This window comes from Acinonyx jubatus, chromosome B3 (assembly GCF_027475565.1).
Source record: "Acinonyx jubatus isolate Ajub_Pintada_27869175 chromosome B3, VMU_Ajub_asm_v1.0, whole genome shotgun sequence".
NCBI lineage: Eukaryota > Metazoa > Chordata > Mammalia > Carnivora > Felidae > Acinonyx > Acinonyx jubatus.
The window spans coordinates 82,826,201-82,839,920 of NC_069386.1; the positions used below are offsets into that span (position 1 = coordinate 82,826,201).

At 37.8% G+C, this 13,720-nt stretch overlaps 1 protein-coding gene across 3 annotated transcripts in view; it reads left to right on the top strand.

Annotated features, from left to right (window-relative positions):
- The window catches only part of LOC106987098 (signal recognition particle 54 kDa protein), a 67,299-nt gene extending 54,169 nt beyond the window's left edge, over positions 1 to 13,130 (top strand). For 2 of the 3 annotated variants that reach the window (XM_027065587.2, XM_027065586.2), the window contains 3 exons: positions 9,042 to 9,108; positions 10,173 to 10,270; positions 12,425 to 13,130. In XM_027065587.2, the coding sequence (XP_026921388.1) occupies positions 9,042 to 9,108; positions 10,173 to 10,270; positions 12,425 to 12,631 (372 nt within the window). In that variant the 3' untranslated portion in view covers positions 12,632 to 13,130. The remainder of the gene's footprint in view (positions 1 to 9,041; positions 9,109 to 10,172; positions 10,271 to 12,424) is intronic. The other variant, XM_053224360.1, reaches the window with a different exon arrangement.
- The last annotated feature ends 590 nt before the right edge of the window (positions 13,131 to 13,720 follow it).

Sequence of the window (13,720 nt, forward strand, 5' to 3'; positions counted from 1 at the left end):
TGTTCTAAATCTTGCGCGAAACTGTTCCATCTTTTACTGTTAAATATGATGTAGCCATGAGTGTTCTGTAGATTCCCTTTATCAGTTTGAAGAACCTCCCTCTATTCTTAGGCTTTTTTTTTTTTAAATCATGATGCAGCCTTGAATTTTGTAAAATGCTTTTTCTGCATCAATTGGGGTGGTTTTGAGATTTTTGTTCTTTATTCTATTGGTATAGTGACATTAATTGATTTTTTGGATGCTAAACAAGCCTTACATTCTTAGGATAAAACCCACTTGATCATTGTATATAATTATTTTTATATGTTCCTGATTTGGTTTGCTGGTAATTACTGTGAATTTTTGCACCCATATTCATAGAGGTCTGTAATTTTCTTGTAAGATCTTTGTCTGGTTTTAGTACCAGAGTAATACTGGTCTCCTAAAATGAGTTGGGAACTGTTGCCACTCCTGGTTTTTTGGAGGGGCTGTAGGGGGGAAGAGTTTGTAAGAATTGGTATTCTTTTATTTTTTTAAGTTTATTTATTTATTTTGAGAGAAATCAGGGAAGGGACAGGGAGAGAGGGAGAGAGAGAATCCCAAGCAGACTCTGTGCTGTCAGTGCAGAACCTGATGTGGGGCTTGATCTCATGAACTGTGAGATCATGACCTGAACCGAAATCGAGTCTGATGCTTAACTGACTGAGCCACCCAGGTGCCCCCAGAGTTGGTATTAATTCTTATTTAAATGTTTGGTAGGCTTTGCCTGTGAAGCTGCCTAGGCTTTTCATTGTGTCTGGTTTTTTGTTTTGTTTTGTTTTTGTTTTTTTTTAAAGTTTATTTATTTTGAGAGAGGGAAAGAGTACAAGTGGGAGAGTGGCAGAGAGGAGGGGGAGGGAATTCCAAGCAGCTCCACTGACAGTGCAGAGGATGACTTGGGGCTTGATCCCATGAACTGTGGAGTCATGACCTGAGCCAAAATTAAGAGTTGGACGCTTAACCGACTAAGCCACCTGGGCACCCTGTGTATACTTTTTTTTTATTATTATTACAAAATTGTCTTCTTTCTTTTTAAGTCCATTGTGGCAGTTCTGTTTATTTCTTATAGGTAAGTTATCTAATTTGTTGTCATGCAGTTGTTCACAGTATTCCTTTATAGTTTTTTCTGTTTTTTCATTTCTGATTCTAGTAATTTGGGTCTTCTTTTTTCTTGGTCAGTCTAGCAAAAGATTGATCAATTTTGTTGATCTTTTCCAAGAATGAGCATTTGGTTTCATTGATTTTCTCTTTTATTTTTTTTCTCCATTTCATTAGTTTTCACTCTGGTCTTTATTATTTCCTTCCATCTGCTTGCTGTAGGTCTAGTTTGCCCTACTTTTTCCAGTGTCTTGAGGTGGAAGGTTAGGTTATCTTCTTTCTTAATTAGCTATGAACTTCCCCTTCTAAAAAAAATTATTTTGGAGAGAATGTGTGAGCAGGGGAGAAGGGCAGAGGGAGAGAGAGACAGAATCTCAAGTAGGCTCCATGCTCAGCATGGAGCCTGACACGGGGCTCAATCCCATGACCCTGGGATCATGACCTGAGCCAAAATCAAGAGTTGGTCATCCAACTGACTAAACCACCCAGGCGCCCCTGAAATTCCCTTTTAGAACTGTTTTAATTACATCTCATAAATTTTGTGTGTTACATCTTCATTTTCATTCATCTCAAAGTATTTTTTCTTTGACCTATTGGTTTTTTAAGAATATGTTGTTTATTTCCCACATATTTCTTTTTTTTTTAACTACTTTTTTTTTTTTTAAGTTTATTTATTTTTGAGAGGGGGGAGACAGAGAGAGAGAGAAAGAGAAAGCGTGCAGGAGGGTTAGAGGGAGAGAGGGAGGCGGAGAATCTGAAGCATGCTCTGTACCATTAGCTGATTGCGGAGCTCGAATCCACTGACCATGAGGTCATGACCTGAGCTGAAATCAAGAGCCAGTTGCTTAACCCACTGAGTCACCTAGGCGCCCCTATTTCCCCCATGTTTCTTAAATTTTCACATTTTTTTTTCTTTCTTGATTTCTAATTTCACCCCCATGTGGTTGGAGAACATACCTTGTATTCTTTCTCTCCTTTTAAATCTGTGGAAGTTTGTTTTATGGATATCAGCATCTGGTCTGTCGTGGAGAATGTTCTGTACATACTTGAGAAAAATGTATATTCTGTTGTTGTTAGGTGGTGTGTTCTATAGATATGTTAGGTCTGGTTGGTTCATAGTGTTTTTCAAGTCTTCAATTTCCTTGTTGATCTGCCTGATTGTCCTATTCATTATTCAAAATGGGGTGTTGTCTCCAGCTGTTATTGTTGAGTTGTCTATTCCCTTCATTTCTGTCAGTTTTTGTTGAGTCCCTCTTCTGAATTTTTCATTTTAGTTATTACACTTTTCAACTACAGAATTTCTATCTGGTTCTCATTAATAATTTTCATTTTTTTAATGATTTTGTCTTTTTAAAAAAAAAATTTTTTTTTAACGTTTATTTATTTTTGAGACAGAGGGAGACAGAGCATGAACAGGGGAGGGGCAGAGAGAGAGGGAGACACAGAATCTGAAACAGGCTCCAGGCTCTGAGCTGTCAGCACAGAGCCCGACGCGGGGCTCGAACTCACGGACCTTGAGATCATGACCTGAGCCGAAGTCGGACGCTTAACCGACCAAGCCACCCAGGCACCCCTGATTTTGTCTTTTTGATACAACATTGTTATTCCTTCCTTTATTTCTTTAATTATGTTTTCCATTACTTTGATGTTTTTTCTGTTAAATCCAACATCTAGTCACTCATGGGTAGTTTCTGTTGCCTGCTTTTCTTCCTGTGTACAGAGTATACTTCTCTGTTTCTTTGCATGACTCTTAGTTTTTTGTTGGAAATTGTACATTTTAGATAACATATTGCAACAACTCTGGGTACTGCCCCTTGCCTTCTCCCTCTCCTCCCTCCCACCCAGTCTTATTATTTGCTTGTGTTTTTGTTTTGTTTTGTTCTGTTTAGTGACTGTTGGATTATTTTAGTGAAGTCTGTCTCCTCCCCATGTCCTGTTCTCTCCTACAAACTAGCTGGCCTAAAAAAAAAAAAAAAGGGGGGTTGGCGCCTGGGTGGCTCAGTCGGTTGAGCATCTGACTTCGGCTTAGGTCATGATCTCACAGCTCATGAGTTCAAACCCCATGTCGGGCTCTGTGCTGACAGCTCAGAGCCTGGAGTCTGCTTCGGATTCTGTGTCTCCCTCTTTCGCTGTGCCCCTCCCCCATTCATGTTCTGTCTCTCTCTCAAGAATAAATAAAACATTTAAAAACATTAAAAAAAACCCAAAAAACTAGCTGGCCTATAGTTTAGCCTGCATCTTTATAGGCTCTAAGAACTTCCTCTCAATTACCTTTCACCATAATCTCTACTGATTTTGAGAGCACCCTTTGGGCTTGAACTTTTCCAGCTCCGTTACAAATGAAGTCAGTTCCTTTGGGAAAAGATTAGGAACTATCTGTTTTATGGCTTATTCTCCTGGGCAAAATCTCTTAACCAGAGCTCTGAAGTTGGTGGTAGGGACAGTGGTGCATTTCTGAGTGACACACATACTTTTTTTTTTTTTTTTTTAATTTTTTTTTTTGATGTTTATTTTTTTTTGAGACAGAGAGAGGCAGAGCATGAACGGGGGAGGGTCAGAGAGAGGGAGACACAGAATCTGAAACAGGCTCCAGGCTCTGAGCTGTCAGCACAGAGCCCGACGCGGTGCTCGAACTCACGGACCGCGAGATCATGACCTGAGCCGAAGTCGACCGCTTAACCGACTGAGCCACCCAGGCGCCCTGAGACACACCTACTTTAAGAGCTGACTGCTTGGGGGAGGTGGGGAGCCTTAGATCTTTTTGGGTTTTTTCACTGCCTCATGAACCGGGCCTATTAGTGCCCCAATATTCTTAATGGCACCGTGCCCATGGTATAGCCTCCATTCCATGAATGGGGGCTGACAGAAGGAATCCCCTACCTGTCAACTGCATTTACCTGGAACTTAGTCTCAGTAATAGGTGGCTTGTGGGCAGGATCAGAAATGCTGATTGATGGCCTATCATGCAATATTTGTCCTTCTGAGACTGGCTTATTTTATTAGCATAATGTCCTCAGTTTCATCTAGGTTGTTGTATATGATAAGATTCCCTTCTTTTTTACGGTGAATTTTTCAATTATATGTATACACCACAATTTCTTTATCCATTCATTTGTCAGTGGACATTTAGGTGTTTCCACATCTTAGCTGTTGTGAATAATGCTACAGTGAAGATGGGAGTGGAAATAACTCTTCAAGGTCCAGATTTCAGTTCTTTTGGGTAAATGCCAATATTGTAAATGGGAAAAACAGCAGGATAGAGAAAGTATGACAGTGTTGTAAAAAACATACACACTTAGGAAAAGACTGAGAAAATATACTAAAATATTAATGATAATTATTTACAGGTAGTGGAAAAATGGGTGGCTTAGATGTTCTTTATATTTTGCCCCATTTTCTAAGTATTATACAGTAAATAAGCATTACTTTGTAATCTAAAAATAAGTTGTTCAGTCCCAAAATTTGTATGGAACCAAAAAAGACTCCCAATAGCCAAAGTAATGTTGAAAAAGAAAACCAAAGCTGGAGGCATCAAATCCGAGACTTTAACCTGTATTACAAAGCTATAATCATCAAGACAGTACGGTACTGGCACAACAACAGACATATAAATCAATGAAATAGAATAGGAAACCCAGAATGGACCCACAGATATATGGCCAATGAATCTTCAACAAAGCAGGAAAGAGTATCCAGTGGAAAAAAGACAGTCTCTTTAGTAAATGGTGCTAGGAGAACTGGACAGCAACATGCAGTAGAATGAATGTGGACCACTTTTACACCATACACAAAAGTAAATTCAAAATGGATGAAAGACCTAATTGTGAGACAGGAAACCATCAAAATCCTACAGGAGAAAACAGGAAGCAACTGCTTTGACCTCGGCCACAGCAACTTCTTACTTGACATGCCTCTGGAGGAGGCAAGGGAAATAAAAGCAAAAATGAACTATTGGGACCTTATCAAGATAAAAAGCTTTTGCACAGCTGGGGTGCCTGGGTGGCTCAGTCAGTTAAACATCTGACTACAGCTCGGGTCATGATCTTATGGTTCGTGAGTTCGAGCCCCACATCAGGCTCTGGGCTATGGAGCCTGCTTCAGATTCTGTGTCTCCCTCTGCCCCTCCCCTGCTCTCTCTCTCTCTCTCTCTCTCTCTCTCTCTCTCTCAGAAAATGAATAAAACACTAAAAAAAAAAAATCTAAAAAAACCAAAAAACTTCTGCACTGCAAAGGAAACAATCAACAAAACTAAAAGGCAACTGACAGAATCGGAGAAGATATTTGCAAATGACATATCAGATAAAGGGTTCGTATCCAAAATCTATAAAGAATTTATCGAACTCAACACCCAAAGAACAAATAATCCACTGAAGAAATGGGCAGAAGACATGAATAGACACTTTTCCAAAGAAGACATCCGGATGGCTAACAGACACATGAAAAGATGCTCAACATCGCTCATACCAGGGAAATACAAATCAAAACCACAATGAGATATCACCTCACACCTGTCGGAGTGGCTAAAAATAACAATTCAGGAAACAACAGATGTTGGTGAGGATGTGGAGAAAGGGTAACCCTCTTTCACTGTTGGTGGGAATGCAAACTGGTACAGCCACTCTGGAAAACAGTATGGAGGTTCCTCAAAAAGTTAAAAATAGAATTACCCTACAACCCAGCAATTGCACTACTAGATATTTATCCAAAGGATACAAAAATGCTGATTCAAAAGGCTACATGAACCCCAATGTTTATAGCAGCACTATCAACAAATAGCCAAATTATGGAAAAAGCCCAAATGTCCGTTAACTGATGAATGGATAAAGAAGATGTGGTATATATATATACAATGGAATACCACTCAGTGATGAAAAAGAATGAAATCTTGCCATTTGCAACAATGTGGTTGGAACTGGAGGGTATTAAGCTAAGTGAAATAAGTCAGAGAAAGACATCACATGATTTCACTCATATGTGGAATTTGAGAATCTTAACAGATGAACATAGGGCAAGGGAAGGAAAAATAAGGTATAAACAGAGAGGGAGGCAAACCATAAGAGACTCCTAATACAGAGAACAAACTGAGGGTTGATGGGGGTGGGGAAAATGGATGATGGGCATTAAGGAAGGCACTTATTGGGATGAGTACTGGGTGTTATATGTAAGTGGTGAATCACTGGATTCTACTGAACCAAGACTACACTGAATGTTAACTAATTTGAGAATAAAAAACAAATAAAACATTTAAAAAATAATAAAAAATAAAAATAAGTTTAAAAACCAAAAAGATAACAAGTCTCAATAGTTCTCTATTAAGGAAGAGATGGATACTTTATGCAGGAAGAGATTGATACTTAAATTTTTGTAGAAAAAATGAATCAGCTTGAGTTTGCATCATAAACTGGAAGTCTTGAAGACCAAGATCTAGTCCATTTTTCTTATTACTGGGATGGTGGTGGCGGTAGCGATGCTGGCAGTAGTGGCAAGGTTCCATTGTAGGCTTTTGAGTCATCTGTCCTTTTGATTCAGTGAGGTCAGTGTTTAAACAAAGAGCCCTATACGTTCATTCTGTATAATTGTGTGTGATGATAGATGTTATTCGGGGATCCTTATCCGGTTCCTCAGCTCTGGAGCAGGTTTGACTTTTTGGTAGTCACCACATGGTTATTAGCAATTGTTCTCTCTAGAAACAACCCCAGGAGAATTGGTCCACTTAGAAATATATGCTTTCCTTCAAAAGCCTGCTTAATCCCTTTCTAAGTAGTTTCTTGGCCCTATCATTGTAATGTGTTATAGAAACTGGTTCCATTCCCTAGATTACTGCACTGTCCCATTTGCTGGAAGGACTATAAGGTAAACATGAAGGGGGGCCTGGGTGGCGCAGTCGGCTGAGCGTCTGACTTTGGCTCAGGTCGTGATCTCGCAGTCTGTGAGTTCAAGCCCTGTGTTGGGCTCTGTGCTGACAGCTCAGAGCCTGGAGCCTGCTTCGGATTCTGTGTCTTCCTCTCTCTGCCCTTCCCCACTTGCTCTCTCTTTCTCTCTCTCTCTCTCTCTCGAAAATAAGCATTAAAAAAAAAAAAGGTAAACATTAAGATGAGAGCATCTTAAACAGAGTCCCTAAAATAACCCTTATCCTCAAATAAGAGAGATGCTTCCTGCTCTGAATGTAGAAGATATACATATATTAGATTTGATTGAGGAAAACATAAATATACAGTATTTTCTTAGTTGAATGTATTTGCTTGGACACTCATTCTTGTGTAAATAGAAGTGGAGGAGCTAACTCACTTCTGTGTCTTTCCAAGAATCCTGTCACAGAAATTTGCTTACCCACTTTTCATGAGAAGATTGTGTTATATGTTTCCCCCTTTTCTCTTTAGTTCGTCTACCCAGTTACAGATATTCCCGTGTTTGCTGTTTTAATAACCTTATAATCATGAACATATCTTAGCTAAGAATGTTATCTTTTTTCTCCTTCCTGGAAACAGTATTAAAATAATAATAATAATTGTTATTTGATTGCTCTCTACTTCCTTTTGGTAAACAAAAATATTGGTATAGTGAAGCATGCTTATATTACTGATTTCATCCACAGAGGCAAACTGTCATCTGTGTGGCAAGCTTCACAGAAGTATTCTGTGGGAAGTGCAGCATCAAGATTAACAGTGGAATTGTACAATGTAGATTGCATTCTATAAATATATAGTCAGCTTGTCTTGGGCTATATGGTCTAGTCCCTTTATAACCTTTAAAGAAACAGAAAAACTCATCTTGTTGCTTATTGGTCATTTATTTTCCCACCATTGAAAGTTCATTTGATATACCCTTACTTAGTCTGCTTCATTTATCTGAATCTTAATTTGCCTACTGTATCATAAAGTATGTTGTACTGTATGATTTAAAAAATGTTTTTGAATTAATTTATTTTTAAATTTACATCCAAGTTAGTTAGTATATAGTGCAACAGTGATTTCAGGAGTAGATTCCTTAATGCCCCTTACCCATTTAGCCCATCCCCCCTCCAGCAACCCTCTGTTTGTTCTCCATATTTAAGCATCTCTTATGTTTTGTCCCCCTTTCTGTTTTTATATTATTTTTGCTTCCCTTCCCTTATGTTCATCTGTTTTGTATCTTATGATACAAAGCCATATGATATTTGTCTTTCTCATACTGACTAATTTCGCTTAGCATAATATTCTCCAGTTCCAACCAGGTGGTTGCAAATGGCAAGATTTCATTCTTTTTCATTGCCAAGTAATACTCCATTGTATATGTGTATATCACATCTTCTTTATCCATTCATCCATCATCGATGGACATTTGGGCTCTTTCCATACTTTGGCTGTTATTGATAGTGCTGCTATAAAAATTGGGGTGCATGTGCCCCTTCAAAACAGCATACCTGTATCCCTTGGATAAATACCTACTAGTGCAATTGCTCGGTCATAGCGGTAGTTCTGTTTTTAGTTTTTTGAGGAACCTCCATACTGTTTTCCAGAGTGGCTTCACCAGTTTGCATTCCCATGTACTGTATGATTTCTTAAGGTCCCTTTCTATTTATTGCATCATCTCTCTGATACTGTGCTTATCAATAATAAAGACAAAAAAACAGCAAGACAGGAGAAAGGCTATAGATTGTCAATTCATAAATAATCAAGACTATGACTTACCAACTCCATTTTTAGGGGCTGCTGCTTTTTTTGGTTATTCCATGGGTTTAAGGTGGTGGTAATTAAATGGGTAAATATAAAATGTCTTTGTAGAATTCTGTCTATAAAACTTTTAAATTTTTAGTTGGATTGTAGTCTATAGTACTATCTATAGAATGTTTTATGTGCCAACCAAGTATTTGATTACTTCATTCTGGCCTAAATATACAGAATGAGTTTAGGTATGAATGTTGCTAACCTGACTTCTTGTTGCAGACAAAACTTACCTGGGGCCCCTACTTATGGTTTTACATGCTTCGAGCTGCCACATCAACCCTTTCAGGTACTACTTTTCTGTTTGAGTATTGTATAACTATTATAATATGCTCCAAAAACAGGAGCTTTGCCAAACGGGGTGTTTCCAAAGTGAAGGAGAAACAATAGGGAGGTAATTACTTTACTTTCAGCAGCTAGCTAGCATTAGAAGATGTTAATCTAATCTTCAGCTTCTGGTTGTGGTGTTTTTTTTTTTTTTTAAAGAACTGAAAAATGGCTTTATTAATTTATTTTATATTTTTGTGTTTTTGAAACTTAGTTCTGTCAGCAGCTATTTTGCTATTTTGTTACATGATTTCCTACTGATACTGTTGTCATTCTGTCTGCTTATTCTAGAGCCTGTAGTTACAATTCATTTATATTTTAATTTCATTAATATTTCATATCTTAAGTTGAGCTGTAACTAAGTCATATTTGAAGGAAATGAATTATCACCTTATGACTTAATCATGCTAACTTTAAACATAGGTTTTAAATCATAAAGCTTTCCTCTGTTTCCAGTTTTAACTCCCTCATAGCTTCTGTCATTTTCTGCTTTTTACTAGAGCTAATTTTGAACAGTAATTCATACGAGAAACGTTTACTGAGCACTTAATATACCTACACAGTGTGGTGTAATGAAAAGAACATGAGCTTTACATTCAGACCTGGATTACATTTTGGATGTGCTTCATCAGCCCTTCTGAGTCTAACCTTTCACAGTGCCTGGCATGTGGCAGGCACTCAGTGAGTGTTAGAGAACAAGCCCTTCCTCTCCTACAGCCTAATGGTGTCCCAACTCTCTAAGAGTATATGTTTTTCTTTAAAAAATAGACACATAATAGATAATTATAATACATGGTGATATGGGTTATAATTAGAGGTATAAGGAGAGTGTTGTTAGGAACAGAAGGAGCCACTACTGCCTCTTGGGGAAATCAAGGAAGATACACAGAAGAGATATATTAAGTGTTCATAATCTCCCTGAGGGCAGAGACTGTAACTTTTGTATTTTTACAGTGTCTTGCACATAGAAAATACTTAAAAAAAGTTTATGGAATTGTGTAAGTCATCTAACTTTTGTATCCTTAGTGTGTGACTTTCTTGGAGAGAAGATTGCATCTGTTTTGGGCATCAGCACCCCTAAATACCAATATGCCATTGATGAGTATTACCGGATGAAGAAGGAGGTGTGTCTCCTTTTTACATTTTTTTCATTCAGTTCGGTTTACTGTGGACTTCATGGGTTGTGTAATGAGCGTATATATCGTCCTTAGCTGCCCAAAAGAGAGCTCCCTTAGGATAGGCATTTCATTCTAGTGTTATTAATTTATCAACTTAGATATTTTTAATTTATGTATTTTTTAATACTGAAATTTCTCTAGGATCTTGGTGTGAAACTAAGCTAGATTTCATTGTGCTAGGTGTTATGTGAGGTGTTATTTAATCTTCATACATCTCTCTTTGGATTATTTTTGCAATTTTAAGATGAGCAAAGAAGACTTAGTCTCTATACTTAGGATATATAGATGTGGAGGGTTAGGTGCACAGAAAATTACAAGTATTAGAAATGTGTAAGTGCCAGTTGTTAAGGCACAAAGAGGTGAAGCAATTTTGTCTGCAAATGTAGTGAGGTCTTAGGGTGGGGGTAAAATGGGTTGAGCCTTAAGGAATGAGAAAAGTTTAGCTCTCAAGAGCATGGGCTGAAGAACCAAAGGGTCTGAATTCGAGTTTTGACTCTGCCACTTCTAACTTAGTAACCTTGAGCAAGATGCTTAACGTCTGTAAAGCCTCAGTTTCTTTTTTTTTTTTTTTAATTTTTAAAAATGTTTATTGATGTTTTGAGAGAGGAAAACAGAGTGTGAGTGGGGGGAGGGGCAGAGAGAAGGAAACACAGAATCCGAGGCAGGTTCCAGGCTCCGAGCTGTCAGCACAGAGCCCAGTGCAAGCTCGAACTCGTGAACTGGGAGATCACAACTTGAGCCAAAGTCAGGCACTTAACTGACTGAGCCACCCAGGTGCCCCATGTAAGCCTCAGTTTCTTCATCTTAATAATCAGAAGTGTGGCATCCATGTTCAGGGTTGCTCTACAGATTAAATGAGTTAATATGTAAAATGCTTAGAAAAAGCACCCAATGTATATAGATGAGCATGGGATAAATATTGGAATCTTTTATTATTTTCCTTCAAGCAAATGGGGAGGGCAGCTCAGCTAAAGCTAGAATGTAGAGGCATGAAGAGAAGTCATGTATCTGGAGAAGTGGCAAGAATAGTACTTTGTCACTGGAGCAGAGTGCAACGGGAGAGTGCCTAAGGCAGCTTACTTTAGATTTGTTATATGGTTTCAAAAATGTTTTATGAACACATGAGTGTTTTTAACACTACCAGCCTTGTTTACAGTCTCATTACCTCACCTGGACTAATAAAGAGTCCTAAGTGTTCTCTTTTTCTTGTTTTCTCTCAAGCAAGCTCTAGAGTGATCTTGACAGGTTACTTATTCTGTACTAACTACCCATATTGTGTTGACTGATACAATTGCCACTTCTTCCATGAATTTAGTAGTTCTGGAACTAGAAATTACTTACTGTCTAAATCTCTATAGTGCTTATTCCTTTCTGTCTTAATACTCTTTTTACATGTCTTAACTCCCCTCCTAGATTGTAAACTTCTTGAGGGCAGTGACTGCCTTATCTGTATACAAGCTGCTTACAGAAGCATTAACCATGTTATACCATTTAGTGAATAGACCACCCTATTCCATTGAATAGGCTGATATCCTATAATTGAAGTGATACAGTATTCAGCAATTAAAAAATTTTTTTTAATGTTTATTCTTGAGAGAGTTAGAGCATGAGTGGGGGAGGGGCAGAGAGAGAGAGACACACACAGAATCTGAAGCAGGCTGCAGGCTCTGAGCTGTCAGCACAGAGCCTGATGCAGGGCTCGAACTCATGAACCACGAGACCTGACCTCAGCTGAAGTCAGACACTTCTTCAGCTGGCTGAACCACCCAGGCGCCTCTAGCAATTTTTTAATTTAGATTAGAATCTGAAAAGATATAGGCTTTGTCAAAGTTAATTCAGGTCCCATCTAAGGGAAGCAGTGCTGTACCGTGTTTTAAAAATAACATCACTTTCTTTAAAATGTTATATAATAGTTTCCATTTCAGTTTGGGAACAGGGGACAGGGAGGTAAGTCTTGTCTTAATTTGACCAAACTGAATTGGACATGACACTAATGTTTTAGTTTAAAAAAAACAAAGGCACAAGTAGTTGAAAGCAGGGGAACAAATATTTCTTCTGGGCATTTATATTTCAACAATTCTTGATATTTCCTCTTTTTAGGAAGAAGAAGAAGAAGAAGAAAACAGGATGTCTGAAGAAGCAGAAAGACAGTACCAGCAGAGTAAACTGCAAGCTGATTCCATTGTCCAGACGGATCAACCAGAAACAGGGGCATCCAGTTCATTTGTGAATCTCAATTTTGAAATGGAGGCAGACTGTGAAGTAGTTATGGAAAACAAACAAAATCCAGTCTCTGTCCCACCGTAGAATGAAATGACTATCAAACTTCAAACTCTAGGGTTTTTATAATACCAGGAACTTTCACATTCTTTATTCAGTGGGACTTAATACAATTATTTATATTTTAAATTATTATCTGGAAAGGGAGAAATGTTTCTTTATTCTTAGGCTCTATCTAGCAAAAGCCAGATCTGAAATTTGGGCATTTATATTATGCTTTTACTGTATGTCAAATTAGTGCTTTGGTTTTAAAATATTCTTTAAAAAAATAAGGACATTCTAGAGCCGTAATTGCCAATTAAGAGTTAAATTATCAAACGTGTCTGTTATTTGTGTTTGTAAGAAAAAAATAGTTAAATTACTGATTAAGACTAATTGGAGCTGATCTTCCTGGTCTCAGATTAAAATGAGGACTTTCCCCCATAGATTTTCTCATGTTGTCTTACATTTATACATCTAACCATTAATTTCATACTAAGGATGGTTTACCGTGTGTAATAAAAGGAGCAAGACAAAAGCACTTTGATTTTTCTTTCCTTGAGAATATTTTATGAAAAGATGATAACACCAATTTTAAGATGGGTTTACTTTTTTTAATGCAGGTTACTACTTAATCTTTTTCTTTTTCAGTACTCAAATAACTAGCTTTGAAAATTATGTTAAAAACACTAGTTATGGGATGAATTTATTAATGTGTTTGTATTCAAGTGGTAACACCTAGTGGTTATCCACGTGGCATCCTGGTTTTGTCACTCAGTGGACCCTGAATGCTTCCAATGGGATAAGTCGTTGCAGTGAGGTGGGTGGAGTAAGGGACAGATGAAGACTTAACCCTTCAGGGGCTCACTGTTGAATGTTGTATAAGGTGCCATGGTAGCGTAGTGGTGACTGGTTATTACCTTTTCAAAGTAACAACAGTAAAGTGGACAATTTACTTAACCCAGGTATGGTCATCTCTCTAGAGTCCACTGTGCTATTGGCAAAACTTACAAAAGTGTAATATGAAACTGATTTTGAAAATATTCCTAAGTATGTGCTCACAGTCTTACAGATATCTGTATGATTGATTTATAACTAAATGTGGGTAAGGAAGAATGTGTGGAGTATTTCAGAAAC